The sequence below is a fragment of the Limulus polyphemus genome, unplaced genomic scaffold (genome assembly GCF_000517525.1).
Source record: "Limulus polyphemus unplaced genomic scaffold, Limulus_polyphemus-2.1.2 Scaffold215, whole genome shotgun sequence".
NCBI lineage: Eukaryota > Metazoa > Arthropoda > Merostomata > Xiphosura > Limulidae > Limulus > Limulus polyphemus.
This window is the reverse complement of record NW_013665825.1, coordinates 169,038-184,697: the sequence shown is the minus strand read 5'-3', so window position 1 is coordinate 184,697 and position 15,660 is coordinate 169,038. Positions and strand designations below refer to the sequence as shown.

The window sequence follows — 15,660 nt, the reverse complement described above, 5'->3', positions numbered from 1 at the left end:
CTTCGTCTCTTTCCAATAAATAGTTCTAACTTTTCGACTGTTTTTTTTTTTTCTTGATTTTGACAGTTTCGTCATTACGTAAATGAGACATTTCTTCCACTCCAAAAAGTATTAGGGAACTCCTATAAAAGTTACAATCTTAACATTCTAATAAAAGACTTGTTTATTTTGTATTATAATTTACCCAAAAAGGCTATACAATGGCTATCTGCGCAAGTCCGTTCCTAATATTTACTGGATATACTAGAAGAAAGACAGTCAATAGTACCTACCGCCAACTCTCGGACTACTCTTGTATGACCAAATAGTGTAATTTAAGCGTTAATTCTAGAGAATACCTACGGTTCCAAAGTGCGGAACACGTTTTTGAGGCAACCGGACGCTAAGTCATGAACATTCTGATTCACAGTCTGGCCACACTAATTCCACTAGGCCACGCCTTACGCCTGATAAAGAGAGCTGGTTGGGTTACAAAATCAGATAAACAAATATTCTATTATTTTGCTAATATACTAGGATTATTGGTGAAGCCACTATCGGCTCTTTAAACATATTTTCTGAGGAGTGTGGTACCAAAAATCATCATCGATCCTCTTGATTACAAAGTCCCAATAACATATGCTATGAAGATATACACAAAACATTTCAACAAAAATACCATCAATATTGCAAATAATTACACTAATCACTTCTTATGTTTCCTACGTACTTTACATAAAATTGATGATTTTGCACAGTTTCCTTGGTTATTTCTTTACTTTGAGAGCATGCAAAAACTTATAATTACTCAATATGATGCAATATGTGATTCCGTCGGTAGTGAAAGGAATATAAACAAGTCAGTAATTTGACGGTTAACATGTGATAAGAATAACTACACCTTCTATCTTGAAGTTTTACTCGGATACTTTAGCAGCTTCATTCTTTATGAGATGATAACAAATACATACTGTATGAGGATTTCATTGTATTGGTGTAATGAGAGAACCTCCTGTTCAGTAGGTTTTAGTAAGATGACATTACATTTATGTAGTGGGAGAAGTCTATATTCAGTATGTTTTAGTAAGATGACATTACGTTCATGTGGTGAGAGAAGTTAATAATCAACAGGTTTTAATGAGATGGCATTACATTGATGTAGTGGGAAAAGTTAATATTCAGTAGGTTTTAGTGAGATGGCATTACGTTCATGTAGTGAGAGAAGTCCATATTCAGTAAATTTTCTTTATTTGTTTGAGAATATTTGCTGAAATCTACATAACGTCTTCCAGAGCATAGCTGTCGCTATTTTTAACCAATTTTGTTTGACTGAACAACGTACTCACGGCTTCAAAATGCGGAACAAGTATATATGTGTCAAAGGGACACGAGCTAAGAATCCTCAGATTCAGTATTCGGGCACGCTCAGACCTGTATTCATCAAGAAAGTTTTAAACATATATCGTTAGCTTATTTTTTATTAAAAGTTATCAATGATTAGGTCGATTTTAACTGAACATTTATAACCAATAGGGGAAATTTATATTTAATTGGTTCGAGTATTTTACAGTCAGTAAGATAAAATTAGATTGATGAGGTTTGAAAATTTCGTATTACCTAGGATGCAGGGTGACAACTAAGTGGTAATATTACCTGATTAAAAGTTGGCACTGTAACTACGATAAGTTTATTCTAACATTACGTGAGAAAAAGAAAAAATGAGAATATATTATAATATGTCAAACATACCACATCTGATATATCCAGATTCAGAACGAGATAGCCATTATTATTGAAATGATATCGCTTCAATCTAAGGTTCTGATTTATGTAAATATATTTTAAAGTTTCTACCAACCTACTGGGATGAGACTGTATCGACAAGGTTCCTTCTGGACACCAACAGAGTTCTGTCCTCTGCATGTCAAAACGCCAAAGTCGTCGTGCTGACGATGAATGTAACGTGCCGAACTTACGAGACCATCACTTCTTACAGACAGAATCTCTCGACTCTCCACCGAATTGTTAAAGTGCCAAAGAAAGTTGATAGTCGTGGGATCTGCGTCTACTTCGCATGTGACCTGCACGCCTTCGTTTAAAGACACTGTATATGCTGTCTTCTGTCCATCTTTACAGATAGGAGCATCTGGACAAAGAAGCCAAATTCGAAAAGACATTGAAATCAGTAATGGAACGTAAATAAAAATATATGTTTTTTTTTTTTAAAGTTTCACTAATAACTTTAAGACTTTCTTTCAATTAAATCAATCACGTTGGAACTCACAAAATCTAAGCTTATTCGTTAAATAGACGCTATGTTTACAATGGAGAATCTTTTGAAATATTACCTCTCTGCAAACTCTAACCGTTAATAATATAATGTGTGTTATTTTCTTTTGGTTCTAGATATCCCGGTTCTTCAAAGAACCACCATAATACATTATGACGAACCTAAAACAGACTGCGGTGATTAGAATATTTAGTATATCTACGTTTTATTCTTTATTATTCCCAAGTAAATTTCATGTATTTTATAATAATTATCCTGAATTGTTAGTTTATTATATGGACTTAGGGCTAACTAAAGCCCTCTGGGCTGGTCGAACCGTGTGAGATACTATTGGGTATCCAACTGACGAAACGATAAATTATAATCATTATAAAAAATACGGTTTGAACATTATATTTAATTACCTATGATCGTTACTGGATATGTGTTTTAATTCTGATCTATGCCGGTAGGTTGCTTTGATCATAAATTAAGAGCATTACAGATAGAATCTCACCCTCCTGCTTTTTAAGACACTGTAATGTTTTCCGATGAGTCCAAATTTACACAATTTTCGAATAGTGGACCATTCGCGACTATTTGGTCTGAGCCGTCTGCAAACCAAAACAAAATAACAAAAATCTGTGGATATTTCTTTCATGGTGCGAGGCAGCTGTATAATCACAGCTGGTGGTATGCGAAGTGAAGGTCCTTGTTGCTTCATACGTCACAATTTTCGACAAGGCAATGTTTTCCTGCAAGATGGGCTTCCTTATCATTCAACCCGAGTCACTAAATGATGGCTTGAAAGTCAGAACATTCCACTCTCTCATGGTCAAGCCAACTGCTCAATATAAACCCTGTCATGCACGCGTGGCCGTCCTTGCGAAAGCTTTCCAAACAATCAACTTCCACGTACACCCTCGTCCACGAGCGGAGTGCAGTCACACAGGCCCAGATTTTAAATCTTGTAAATACGATGTGTAAAGACGTTTTTTCTTTAAATATTGGTAATATTATATCCTCTATTTCATGTTTCTTTATTTAATAATACCTCACAACAGTAGTATTAACGTATTTTTAATTATATGTTTCAATCATTTGAAACTTTATTTGAATTTCGTACCATACTAGTAAGGATCGATGTAAGCGAAACTGTAGGTTCAAAGGTGGTAATCTTTGAAGTGCGTTTAAAGAATTTTTTATAAACTTTATCCCCGCTACAATAGGAAATAATAATACTCTTTCTTAGTCCAGCAACAGCCGAGTACTGAATATGGCCAAACCATACGTAAAAATGAGGACAGCTGGAGGCTCTTACTAATTTCATGAGAACTTGCTTCTCACGCTTCAAAACTTTTGCATGATGCAACAGTTGTAAGAAAACATGAACCCGAATCTTTCACAGAGAAGCAGAAAGATTTTTCTTTTCAGAAACCTCGTAAGAATATTTTCTCAGAGTGTATTTCCGTTCAAAAGGCTGTATGTGGCTGAGACTCTGCTTACTTAAAAAAAGGTGGCTGACTCACACACTTGCTTTTCACTTGCAAATTACCCTGAACTAGAAATCGACATATTTGATTTTGCACAACGATGGCCCCCGAAGAAATCGCGTCGAAGAATAATTTCAAACGAATGCATCATTCTATATTTCGAACTATCGCTTCGTAAGCGTTTCAAATAGAATAACATATAAAAATGTTTACTTTTCTTCTCTAGCCAAGCTTAGTTCTTCCAGTAAGTTAGGCTAAGTTCGTCATCTTTCTTCTTGCTTATTGCCAATAGAACAGATACGTAAGCACGGTTGATCGAAAGAGTTTGGCATTTTAAATACCAATTTTTGGAACTGTAATTCTGTGTATTTCACTTAGAATATTTTGTTTACGAAATAAATTAGGTTTTAAAAGTTTAAAAACTACAACATCTCATTACATTAACCAAACATCATCAGATGAGCAGTGTACTGTTATTTAAATCATTTAACCATATATAGCCTATTAATTGCTTTGGAGGGAAATAGTCTTTAATGAAAAGCCAAATAAATGAATATCATTTAAATTATTTCGCCTCTTATGCCACTTTACTTATATTCCATTCGGTTGATTACAATTATACGCTGTGACTTAACTAAGATTGAAACTTACATTTAATATTTAACTGAAATCCGTTACTAGTACTCCGGCCCTCGGCATTTTCCGCAGCACAATTGTACTTTCCACTATGTCTCCTTTGTGCATTCTTGATCTCAATGCTCTGGTTTCTCACGAATATATCTGCTGTTGAGTTGCTCGTAAGTAGGTTATCCTCAAAGTACCACAGAATGCTAGTGATAATAGGGTTGGAATGGGCTCGACATTCCAGAAAAATACTATCTCCCTCGTGGAGTTTCTCAGATGGATGGCTGAGTTCTAGAGACACGAATACCTCCGGTTTGTCTGATTAGAAAAAAAAACAGTGTTTGAGAGATTAAACCAATAGATAGACGACCACATGGGAATTAATATTTAACCAGAAATAAAGTCATTTTAGGTTTCTTGTCCTGGTGATTTCAATTAATATTAATGAAAAAAAAAACACCCAAGGTTCGTTTTCTCTGTCTTAACTAAACTATTATTACCATTTTCTCTCAAAAATATACTTTCTATATGTTAGGTATAGAATATAAAAAGAACTAAACTTTTGGAGTTTTATGAAACTATGAGATTAACGGAGTAATTAAAACAAACAAATTGAACCTGGTAATTTCCAACTTGCACAAAAATTACACACCACCACCACCATATCATGGTTATTTGAAACGTGCACCGTTGATAAGATGGCACGTTATCATAACAGGATCGCTTTCATGTATTCTTGCAAGATTAATGACTTCCAACCAATTATTATAACAAAAGAATAAGGGACAGTTAATAAACCACAAAAGTGGTTTACAAGAAACCTAAAAAAAGAACAGAACAGAGAAATGTAATGGTGGTGCACAACTATTTCCTCACCTTGTAGATGTATCCAAATACACTTACGTATCTAAAAAAAAAAATAAGTTCTTGTATTTCTCTTCAATTATCTAAACTCCTACATATATATATCTGATCATGATAATACTGTTGTCGATCAACACGGAGATGAGTTGTAAGTTAACCACCGATTATTATAAATCTTGATTAGATAAATTAGTCCTAGAAAAAGTACAGTTCAACGAAAATTTACAAATTTTCTTTATAATTTTAACAAAAGAACAGCAACCGTAACTCAAAAATAAAATACTGTTTCTCACATCGCTGTTGAATTTTATTTGAAAAGGAAACTCAAGGACAGAAAATAGAATATCTGTCTAAATTAGATTTATATGAATAATTGATTTTATAGTTAGTGTTTACAGAACTAATGAAGATGTCGCCTTGATGATAGTTTCGTTTGGAATGAATATTCATAGCAACCAACTCTAGAAAGTTAGATTTTAAGAAAAACCACATCAAACTATTTTAATTTTAAAAACACCACGAGGAGGCCGGGAGTGGCCCAGTATTTGGCGTTTCCTAGCAGTGAATCAGAGGGTTCATGATTTGCGCTCTCTACTTTGTGACTTTGGGTGATTATCACATCACACTATTCGATCAGATAAAAGCAGCCCAAGAGCTGGTAGCAAATACTGTTGACTGGCTTCCTTCCCTCTAGTTTATCAATTCAAAATTATGGACGGCTATGTGTAGATAACCATTTGCACTAAAAGCATAAAACAAACTAACCCAAAAAGTGCCCTCGGTAAAGTTTAGTATTTAATATTAGCATTCTAAACTACTTGTCTGCTAAATAATTCGACATAATAAGTTAGTCACAAAAATGCTAGATGTTCTTCAAATCCTATATAAACATAGTATCAATGTGACGAGAAAAAGACAACTCAAAACACCATACATATAATATGGTGGTGGGGCTACGTTACATAGTTAGCACACTCCCCTGGTTACCCCGAGTCTCGCTGCCAAATTTGGTCCTGCTAGCACTAAAATTTTCAAGGAGCTCGCAATCAAACAGACAAATTTATAAAAACGTAATGTAAATTAATATGGGAATCCTATATATTCGATGGTCAGCGGTAAGTTTTCGGGATTAGATTTCCTACGGTGGACAAAGCGCAGATAACCTGTTATGTAGCTTTCCGCTAAGAATAACAACCTACAACCTATATAGAAATAGGTTCACTGTGGTGAGCAAAGACAGCTCCAAAACACCATACATGGCCTGGCATGGCCAGGTGGTTAGGGAGCTCGACTCGCAATCTGCGGGTTCGAATCCTCGTCCCACCAAACATGCTCGCCTTTTCAGCTGTCAGGGCGTTATAATGTAACGGTCAATCCCATTATTCGTTGGTAAAAGAGTAGCCCAAGAGTTGGCGATGGGTGCTAAATTAGGGACGGCTAGCGCAGATAGCCCTCGTGTAGCTTTGCGCGAAATTCAAAACCAAACAAACAAACATATAATATTCACAATACACTCCACAGTAAATACATATAATATACACAATACACTCTACAGCAAACACATATAATATGCACAATACACTCCACAGTAAATACATATAATATACACAATACATTCCACAGTAAATACATATAATATACACAATACACTCTACAGCAAACACATATAATATGCACAATACACTCCACAGTAAATACATATAATATACCCAATACACTCCACAGTAAATACATATAATATACACAATACACTCCACAGTAAATACATATAATATACACAATACACTCCACAGTAAATACATATAATATACACAATACACTCCACAGTAAATACATATAATATACACAATACACTCTACAGTAAACACATATAATATACACAATACACTCCACAGTAAATACATATAATATACACAATACACTCCACAGTAAATACATATAATATACACAACACACTCCACAGTAAATACATATAATATACACAATACACTCCACAGTAAATACACATGATATACACAATACACTCCACAGTAAATACACATGATATACACAATACACTCCACAGTAAATGAATCCTAATCTTGTTATTTCAATTTTCCCTTATCAAGAGTTATTTAAGAGGGATCCGGTATAACTCGGTGATAAGTGATGAATCCAATTACACATTGGACATCCCAATTATTTTAATAAGGTTTAGTAGCAAAAAAAAAAAATTCTTTTAGTTGACATTTTATTGTTCAGCGTGCAGCTAAAGATATAAACTGATTTTTTAAAAGACGATTCATCATTTTAAGAACATTATTTAAACGTTTTAAGGTTTCCAATGATGCCTTAAAAATTTTATCGTCTGCGTTTCTACATGCATAAGAAATATTCATTACTTTAACCCTAGAATTACCAATAGGAACTATATGGACCTAAAAGAGTTCTTAAACACATTTCTTAACTTTTTTATGCACCAAATTGCGTGTGGTTCCATGACTTTGTAACAGGGCCTCTAATAATGTTTGAGCCACAGAAAAAATAACGAGTAAAGAAAAATAGTACACCAACATATCAACACTGTTTGTAGTTAAACACAAAGCTACACAATGGGTTATCTGTGCTGTGCCCATCACGAATAACAAAACCCGATTTTAGCGTTATATGACTTCAGACTTAAAGCTGAGCCACTAAGGGTCAATTTCATAGAACATGAATGCTCTCTTACTGATTGATGTTTTAAGCACATGAATGCTCTCTTACTGATTGATGTTTTAAGCACATGAATGCTCTCTTACTGATTGATGTTTTAAGCACATGAATGTTCTCTTACTGATTGATGTTCTAAGCAATTCTTTAGACTGAATATTATAACAGACAAAATGACTTAATATGATGCAATACATGGACGACAGCGGTAGTGAACGGCATATAAATAAGGTGATAATCTAAGGGGTAAGTGAGTCATTTTGAGGGTGTTTTAACTAACTCTAAAGAAATACAGGAAAATTACCGGTAAAGTAACTGCCGTAAATTACTACATATTATATCTTTTCTCTTTGTAAAATACGTGTTATTTAGTTTCTAGGCATTCAGATAGAGTTAATAAAGAGTAAGTTACGATAAGTTAATAATTCTTCCGGACACCCTGTATTATGATAACTAATAAAGAACGTAATTATTTTAATTAGATCCACGCAGTAAAGGCTAGGAACTTCTTAAAATGACTTTCCTATAGAAAGGTTGACAATAGACAATATTTGCAAGGTGCTTCTAATTTTATCAGAACAGCTCATTCTGTAAACTAATCGTCCGTGTGAGAAGCACCATGAGCTCAAAATCTCCATTAAGCTCCCTCCAATCGATCGAGGAAAAAAAAACTAAAGTACGCGAAATGGTGGCGCAAGATACACTATGCGGTACCGTTTCAGCGCTGGTTCTCTCGGCGTATAAAAATACAACTTTAATTCCAGATTAATGGCTATAATTTAGCTTTGTGGTTCCGCTCGTAATTATCGGAAGAATTCTCTCAGACACTCCACAGCTCTCTTTTAATGTATGGAAGACATTTGTGTAGTTTTCTTCATTAGTCGTGTTACCCTGTTCAGACCTTTACTCCCGTTATCTTATATGAACCGGCTTCGTTATCATCTATCTTGTTCACTGTGGTTGAGAATATATAGGAAAATATCCATACACACACACATACATATATATATATATAGAGAGAGATGGGAGGGAGATTAATAATTTTTAAGAAGGTTTAAAGTTTTTACATGGTTAAAATGAAATATTACAGTTTTATCACAATTTAACACATTAAAATGATACACATATTTTAAGTTAAAAGCACATATGCACACACAACCATATAACACATCGATAATAATAAAGGAGCTACATTAGGGCTAAGTATTAGAGTTTGTAGGCTTCTCGTTTTCTTTGTACACTCATAAATTCGTAAACGTATATACATATATATGATATCTGGCTTTAAGTAACTCTAATAGTGTACAAAACAAAAAAATGTTCTACTTAGTTTGGCTTTCAAAAGCAACGTATAAAACTGTTAGGTATTTAATTACATTTATACGTTCAAACAAAATATGTGATATCGTACAAGAATAATGATCCTTGGCTTCTTCTAGAAGGTTGCATGAAGGCCCTTTGGTGTAATGTCGAGTTATTCATACTAAGTTAACGGCTTATGTTTCTTGGAATTTACAATATCTATAACAGTTACTTCTTTACGTTCACTGAGATTCCAACCAATAACCTGTTAGAAAATACCTTATTCTCTAGCCGGTGCTATGAGATCACGTCTTTCTGCCAATAAATAAACACTAGAAATGTGTGGCGCTAATAAACGACGTTTAAAAACCACCACAGATCCATCTGTATGCTGCAAAGGCTTGATCTCTAAATGTTTGTTTAAAAGAGGCTTCTATATAAAAATCACACACATATCAATGAAAATTACATATACATTTCAGAATAATTTAGTTTTCTCCAAACCAAACCACCAGAGAAGCCATCTTTACTACATCATTTATAATGATTTGTTTTTGAAGGATCATACATAACGAGCTCACATTTCATTTTCCACAGATTCTATTAAACTCTGACTAAAGTCCTTATCATTTTAGCCTGCAATAACTTCCTCGGTAGAATGTAGAAAGGATTACAACAACCACTTTGTTACTGTTGTCAAAGGAGCGGAATTTTATTAAAAAACCAAGAGATAGGAATGGTGTTAAAAGGCCTTCTCAAACTTATAGGTACTTGGTTTTATCTTGTTGTATAGTATATAAAACGTAATAAGTTAGATAAGACTGGGGAATTTAAAGGCAGAACAAAAAAGCAAGTAGGTAATCTGGTTTCCTCTAGTAGTCGAGTAAAAAGAAGTTTGTAAGGTGAAAATTTCGAAAGGTTAACAAAGCACGTGCACAAATAAAGTGAACTCTTAATATTATTCTCTTCCTTGATGAACTCCATTTTGTTCTCATCACTAACAAAATAATTAATGACTCTTATCTTCAGACTTTTCTGTAGTATAAAGCTGTACAAAGGAGTTCCCGGTGCTCATCCAAAAAACAAAAAGACACATTTAGACCTATTGAGTATGTTTGTTAAAATAATAATAACTGCTTAAAGTACTAGTCAATCTAGTGCTCGAATTTGAAAAGATCGTGCCCATTATTAGGTTAAATATCAATTTCGTCCACTTTGTTAAAAATTCATGGAAGAACATGAAAGAGCATGGAAGAACGTTTCAAAAATGAAACCTCTCGGACTGACTTAGCCTCAAATGAGGTATGTGTCTGGTCGTAACTGGAAAGATTGAAGGAAGGAGAGACCGTGAAAGACAGAGGTTGACTTATGTCAAGAGTCTATCTAAATGAATGAATGTATCAATATTGGAAATTCTTTATACCTCAAGGAGAAGAGATCTGCGGAAAACCATGGTCACCAACGTCCTGTTTGGATATGGTACCTACAGAGAGAGACCTATGGAAAACCATGGTTACCAACGTCCTGTTTGGATATGGTACCTAGAGAGAGAGACCTATGGAAAACCATGGTTACCAACGTCCTGTTTGGATATGGTACCTAGAGAGAGAGACCTATGGAAAACCATGGTTACCAACGTCCTGTTTGGATATGGTACCTAGAGAGAGAGACCTATGGAAAACCATGGTTACCAACGTCCTGTTTGGATATGGTACCTAGAGAGAGAGAGACCTATGGAAAACCATGGTCACCAACGTCCTGTTTGGATATGATACATATAGAGAGAGTGATTCATTCAAATATTACTAAAGATGGAGGCCTTGCTAGAATTACAACCATTCACTTTGAATAACTTTTCTATTCTAAGTATGTAGGTATTCTCTAATGGACTCATTCCTTCACTTGTGATATTATTTTAATTTTACTTAATATTTTATTTAACATTGTTTTCATATAAAATGTATTCCTTTTCTGGTTTCACTTTCTCTGAAATTTTCATTACACAATATTTGTTTTGTATGGAATAATGTTATCACACTTTTAATTTTTTTAATACTAATTCATCACGAAATTCTATTAATCATGTTTTGTTTGGAGAAGAACATTTTGGGTTATGATATGTTTGCATCTTTTGATAATGATAAAAAACCTGACTTTTTTACCTGTTTGTATATTTCTACAATCCAAAATCGACCTTTACTTACCTCTTTGCAATAACACAATTGGTCTTTTATTACATGTTTGTATATTTTGGACACCAGTACTTGACCTTTTGCTAGTTTTTGCATCTGTTATTTTTCGAAAGGCTTATCTTTTTTTCTCTTTTGCATCTTTTATTTCCCAAAATATCACCTTTTGATATCTGTCTGAATATTTTAGTAAGCAGAAGTTAAGCTTTTCTTACCTGTGTGCACCTTTTATTCAACAGGAGATCACTTTCCGTTACCTTACCTATTTGCGTGTTTTTTTACCCTATAGAGTACAGAAACAGTTAAGTGAAATTTCAGTAGCGTTTAAATGATGGCCTTTTAAGTTAAAAGTTTACATTCTGAACATTTTAGTGCGATCAAAAGTGGACCATTCGATTATTTTGAGGCACCAAAAAGGTCTACGAAAAGATAATCTTTTATATCTTTCCTATCTTCGCGAAATGTATATTAAAAAAATAACGAAAGTTACATCAAATTAGCCTTTTCATCATCTTCTGTTAACATCGAAAGACGTTTTCTTCAAGTAGTTAGTGTTACCGAAAGTGCATTGCTAGTGACAGAAATTAGGTGCTTGGAGTTTATAGTACATATTGTCTCCGTAATTCCAAATGGATTTTTGAGCTAAGTTTAATTGGTGTAATTTAAATGTCGAACATTTACAGAACATATCAATGTCAAAAATTCCCCAAGCTATAATTATTATTATAAATAAACTTAACCAAAGTAGACAATTCTGTAAAACCATTATCGTTCTGGTTTATTCCGGAATATAGTTTCAGTTCGAACACCTTTGTTCAAGTACAGCACACATAAGAGAACGTTATCAAGCATCAAGAAAATTTATTTCAAAAGATATAACTAAAAACATAACTGTGTAGCTTGCAGTTCTTACAGAATTTTAACCTGGAGCAAAGTAAATACAATAGAATACTTCGTCAGTATAAACATGGTTTGTTTCTTGAACCTCTTTATACTACAGAAATGTAGTTTCTACTGCAATAATAGAAATCATGCCAACATTAAAGGTAGAGGTACAAAAAGCGAAAGCATAACTATATGTAAAATGTTGCTGGTGTAATATAACATTTAATGATAAATACTGTCACGTATGATTATTGTAATATACTTGTTATGATAAATACTACCGTGTATCATTCTTGTCAATGAGGCAAAATGATAAACTTATTGATAAATAGTCATGTATCATTCTTGTTAAAAACTTTCTACCTCTTTAAAAACCATAGCCTTCTTCTGCATTATTTAACAGTTTCAGCACACCAGAAACAAATATTCAATTTAAGTAACTAAAAACAAAACACATTGTTTAACTATATCATAGACCATGAACAAACACAATATTTTGTGAGAAAACATTCCAGTAGAAAGCTGAATTTGAAGGAAGGTTTTTTTGAGCTTGAATTATATATTCACATATTTCACGGTAGTTTTATTTTTGTTGGACAAAGTTTCTTATACAAACACTACGCGAGTGAAATTTCCATAATAACCAACGAATTGTTATAATCTAGGTTATCTTATGATACTGCAGTGTTGAGATAATTTAGGTGGTTTCATGTCTAGAAGGAGCTTAATCTCTTTATGCATAAGAAAGTGTATTAACATGATCAGTCACTAAAATAGTTACCGGGAAAGGAACGGTGAATAGTTTCTTTGTAAAATTTCAATGTCTTCAAAAACGAAGACTTTTTTTTGCTTAATGACAGATTTCTGCTAGTTTTTATGTTCAATAGAAACAGTAAAGCGTTGTTTCCTGATATATATATATATATATATACTGCGTTTTTCTTTGCATCTCTATGCATGAAATCTAATCACAAGGTAGTGAAAATGAAAATTTATAATAATAATAAGCGTTCTGCAAAATTTTCAAAGTATGCAAGGTGAAATTATGTTTTATTGCTTCCTACTCTAAACGTTGACCATATACATATATATTTACATATATAATATATATATGATTCGAGAACAAAAGAAGAGAACCTATTAACCGTACTTTACTTTAGTATAAAGTGACGTCATATTTGAAATTAATAGGCAGTTTTTTTACCAAGTTGTTTGAACGGTAAAAGATAAATAACAAGATGGCTCAACGTTAAGTTCATAACGCTAGAAAGAGTGGTTCGATCCCTCCTATTGACATAACAAAAGTAACGTACTGTGTCGTTCAGTGCTAAAATAAAGACAAACAAATAATTGACAAAAATGTTTTTTAAAATATATATATATATATGATGACGTATTAGATGACGTATTAGTAGCGAGACATTCACATTAACACTCAATTGCAAAAGGATTCATTTGTATAACCAAAGTATGAGTTGAGCTTCATTTTGACAGAGAGATATAAACGCATAAAGATAGGGTTATTTCTCGAACTAACTTATTGGCAGTGCAACTTCGCACTTCTGACACAACGCGTTTAATCTTACTAAAACGTTTTACAGCATTTCTCATTAAACGGATTTTCTAAACTCTAAGAACTTTCTTAAACACTAAATCTCGGAGTTTTAAATGGTATTTGTTTCCTTTTGGAGTCCTAACCTCTGTTAATTTCCAATAAACTTTATACAAGCTCACTTTTATGGCTGAAGTTATTTCTATTAAAATAATAGTATCACTCTATTCGAGGAACTTAAAATGCGCTTACATAATACATGTACTTCCTCGAGGTCCCCGAAATTGTTCTGTTTCAAGAGTAAATAAAACCAAAATTAAGAGTCATAAATATTTTTATTTCTTGCTTTTGAAGTTCATATGTCATGCTGTGTTGTAGCTTACAGAGTACATAATTCTTTTCGTGATTTATGGCATGTGCATGTTTTACTAACGTCACGACAGTAAAAATTGCAACGTTAATCGTTCCTTATGTGAAGTCATTTAGTGTCTACTGACTGACTGACAGATAACACACTACTGTATACGGATGCAAGTTGTTAAAACAGGTGACCCTTCCAGGCGGCTTTCGGCCCTCTTTAGGAGAAATTAATTAGTCTAAAACAACCCGAGTATTACAGTACCTATTGGCAAAAACTTGAATCAAATAATTAAAAACATATTTAGTGAATATACACACCGGAAAGTAAAACAATATAATTTTAAAATGTCAAATAAATTTTTGCATAAATGCGAAAAACTAAAGTTTTTCCGCTTTTTTTTTTTGTTGTTGTTGTTTCTGTTCTGTCTTACAAATTATTTTGACAATAGAACAGGTAAAAAAAAATAGTTCAGAAAACTAATCCGTTGTTAATACTTACAATAAACATTCAGATTCCAACCATCTTGACGAGTGAAATTAGGAAAATTAGGGTTCATCGTCTGACAAGAAATATATTTTCCATTGTCATCACTAGATGGCGTGAACACAAGAGTACTTATCGTCCAGATCCCATTGCGGTCAGTAACATCCTTGCTCCCTTCCATCAGCTGACCTTCTTTGAACCAGGCTAGATGTGCAGCAGGTCGTGACCCTGATGTTCGACACTGGACACTGACCCGTTGACCAGCAGAAATATAAGGCTTGGCATACATTATATGTACGTCCAGCGGCTTCACTGGGCAAGAATAAAGCTGTTACTACTCCATGTTTTAGCTTTTTAAATAAACCTAATTCATAAACAAACTACCGGTATTATCAAATTCTCCACGTTTAAGCACTTAAAACAAAACGACTCTAGAATAGAGCCACAATGAATAGAGAGGTACAGAGACAAACAGTCCTACTATTATCGTCATAACTTCAACAACATCTATACATTTCCTAAAATAACTCTCAATTTAAACGGTTGTATTTTTATACATTCAACGTGACAATAAAAAGGCACTTTTTAAACCTTGTACAACATATAGCAATAGTTTTAACAACCTTAACAAATACTTGGTGCAACAAAGGATTTGAATTTCACTCTTTTATCTAACAACTCAAAACTCAGTCTATAAGTTTTTGTTAATTATACCAGATTGTACTATTCCATGAAGAATCTTCACATTATTCATGAGATCAACAGTTTCAAAATAACCTTCTTAATTTCAGTTCATTTTAGAGAGTATTTTGTTGCTTTTTTTTTTTCCACTGCACAATTTATTTATCAACAAAAGTACTCGACAGTCGTTTTTATGGGTTTACTACCTTTGAGGTTTAACAGTTATCAGATTATGTTTTAAGTATAAGAATAAACTTTAGAACGTTATATATATATATATATATATA

The 15,660-nt window shown here is 33.3% G+C and overlaps 1 protein-coding gene across 3 annotated transcripts in view; it reads right to left on the bottom strand.

The window, feature by feature from the left end:
- Positions 1 to 15,660, bottom strand: part of LOC106478478 (nephrin-like) — a 130,453-nt gene that overhangs the window by 19,110 nt on the left and 95,683 nt on the right. For all 3 annotated transcript variants that reach the window (XR_002609913.1, XM_022382079.1, XM_022382080.1), the window contains exons 6-8: positions 14,708 to 15,004; positions 4,393 to 4,683; positions 1,838 to 2,125 (exon numbers count right to left, since the gene is read on the bottom strand). Coding sequence is in view for 2 of the 3 variants with exons in the window: in XM_022382079.1 (XP_022237787.1) it covers positions 1,838 to 2,125; positions 4,393 to 4,683; positions 14,708 to 15,004 (876 nt within the window). In the remaining variant the exon portion in view is untranslated. The remainder of the gene's footprint in view (positions 1 to 1,837; positions 2,126 to 4,392; positions 4,684 to 14,707; positions 15,005 to 15,660) is intronic.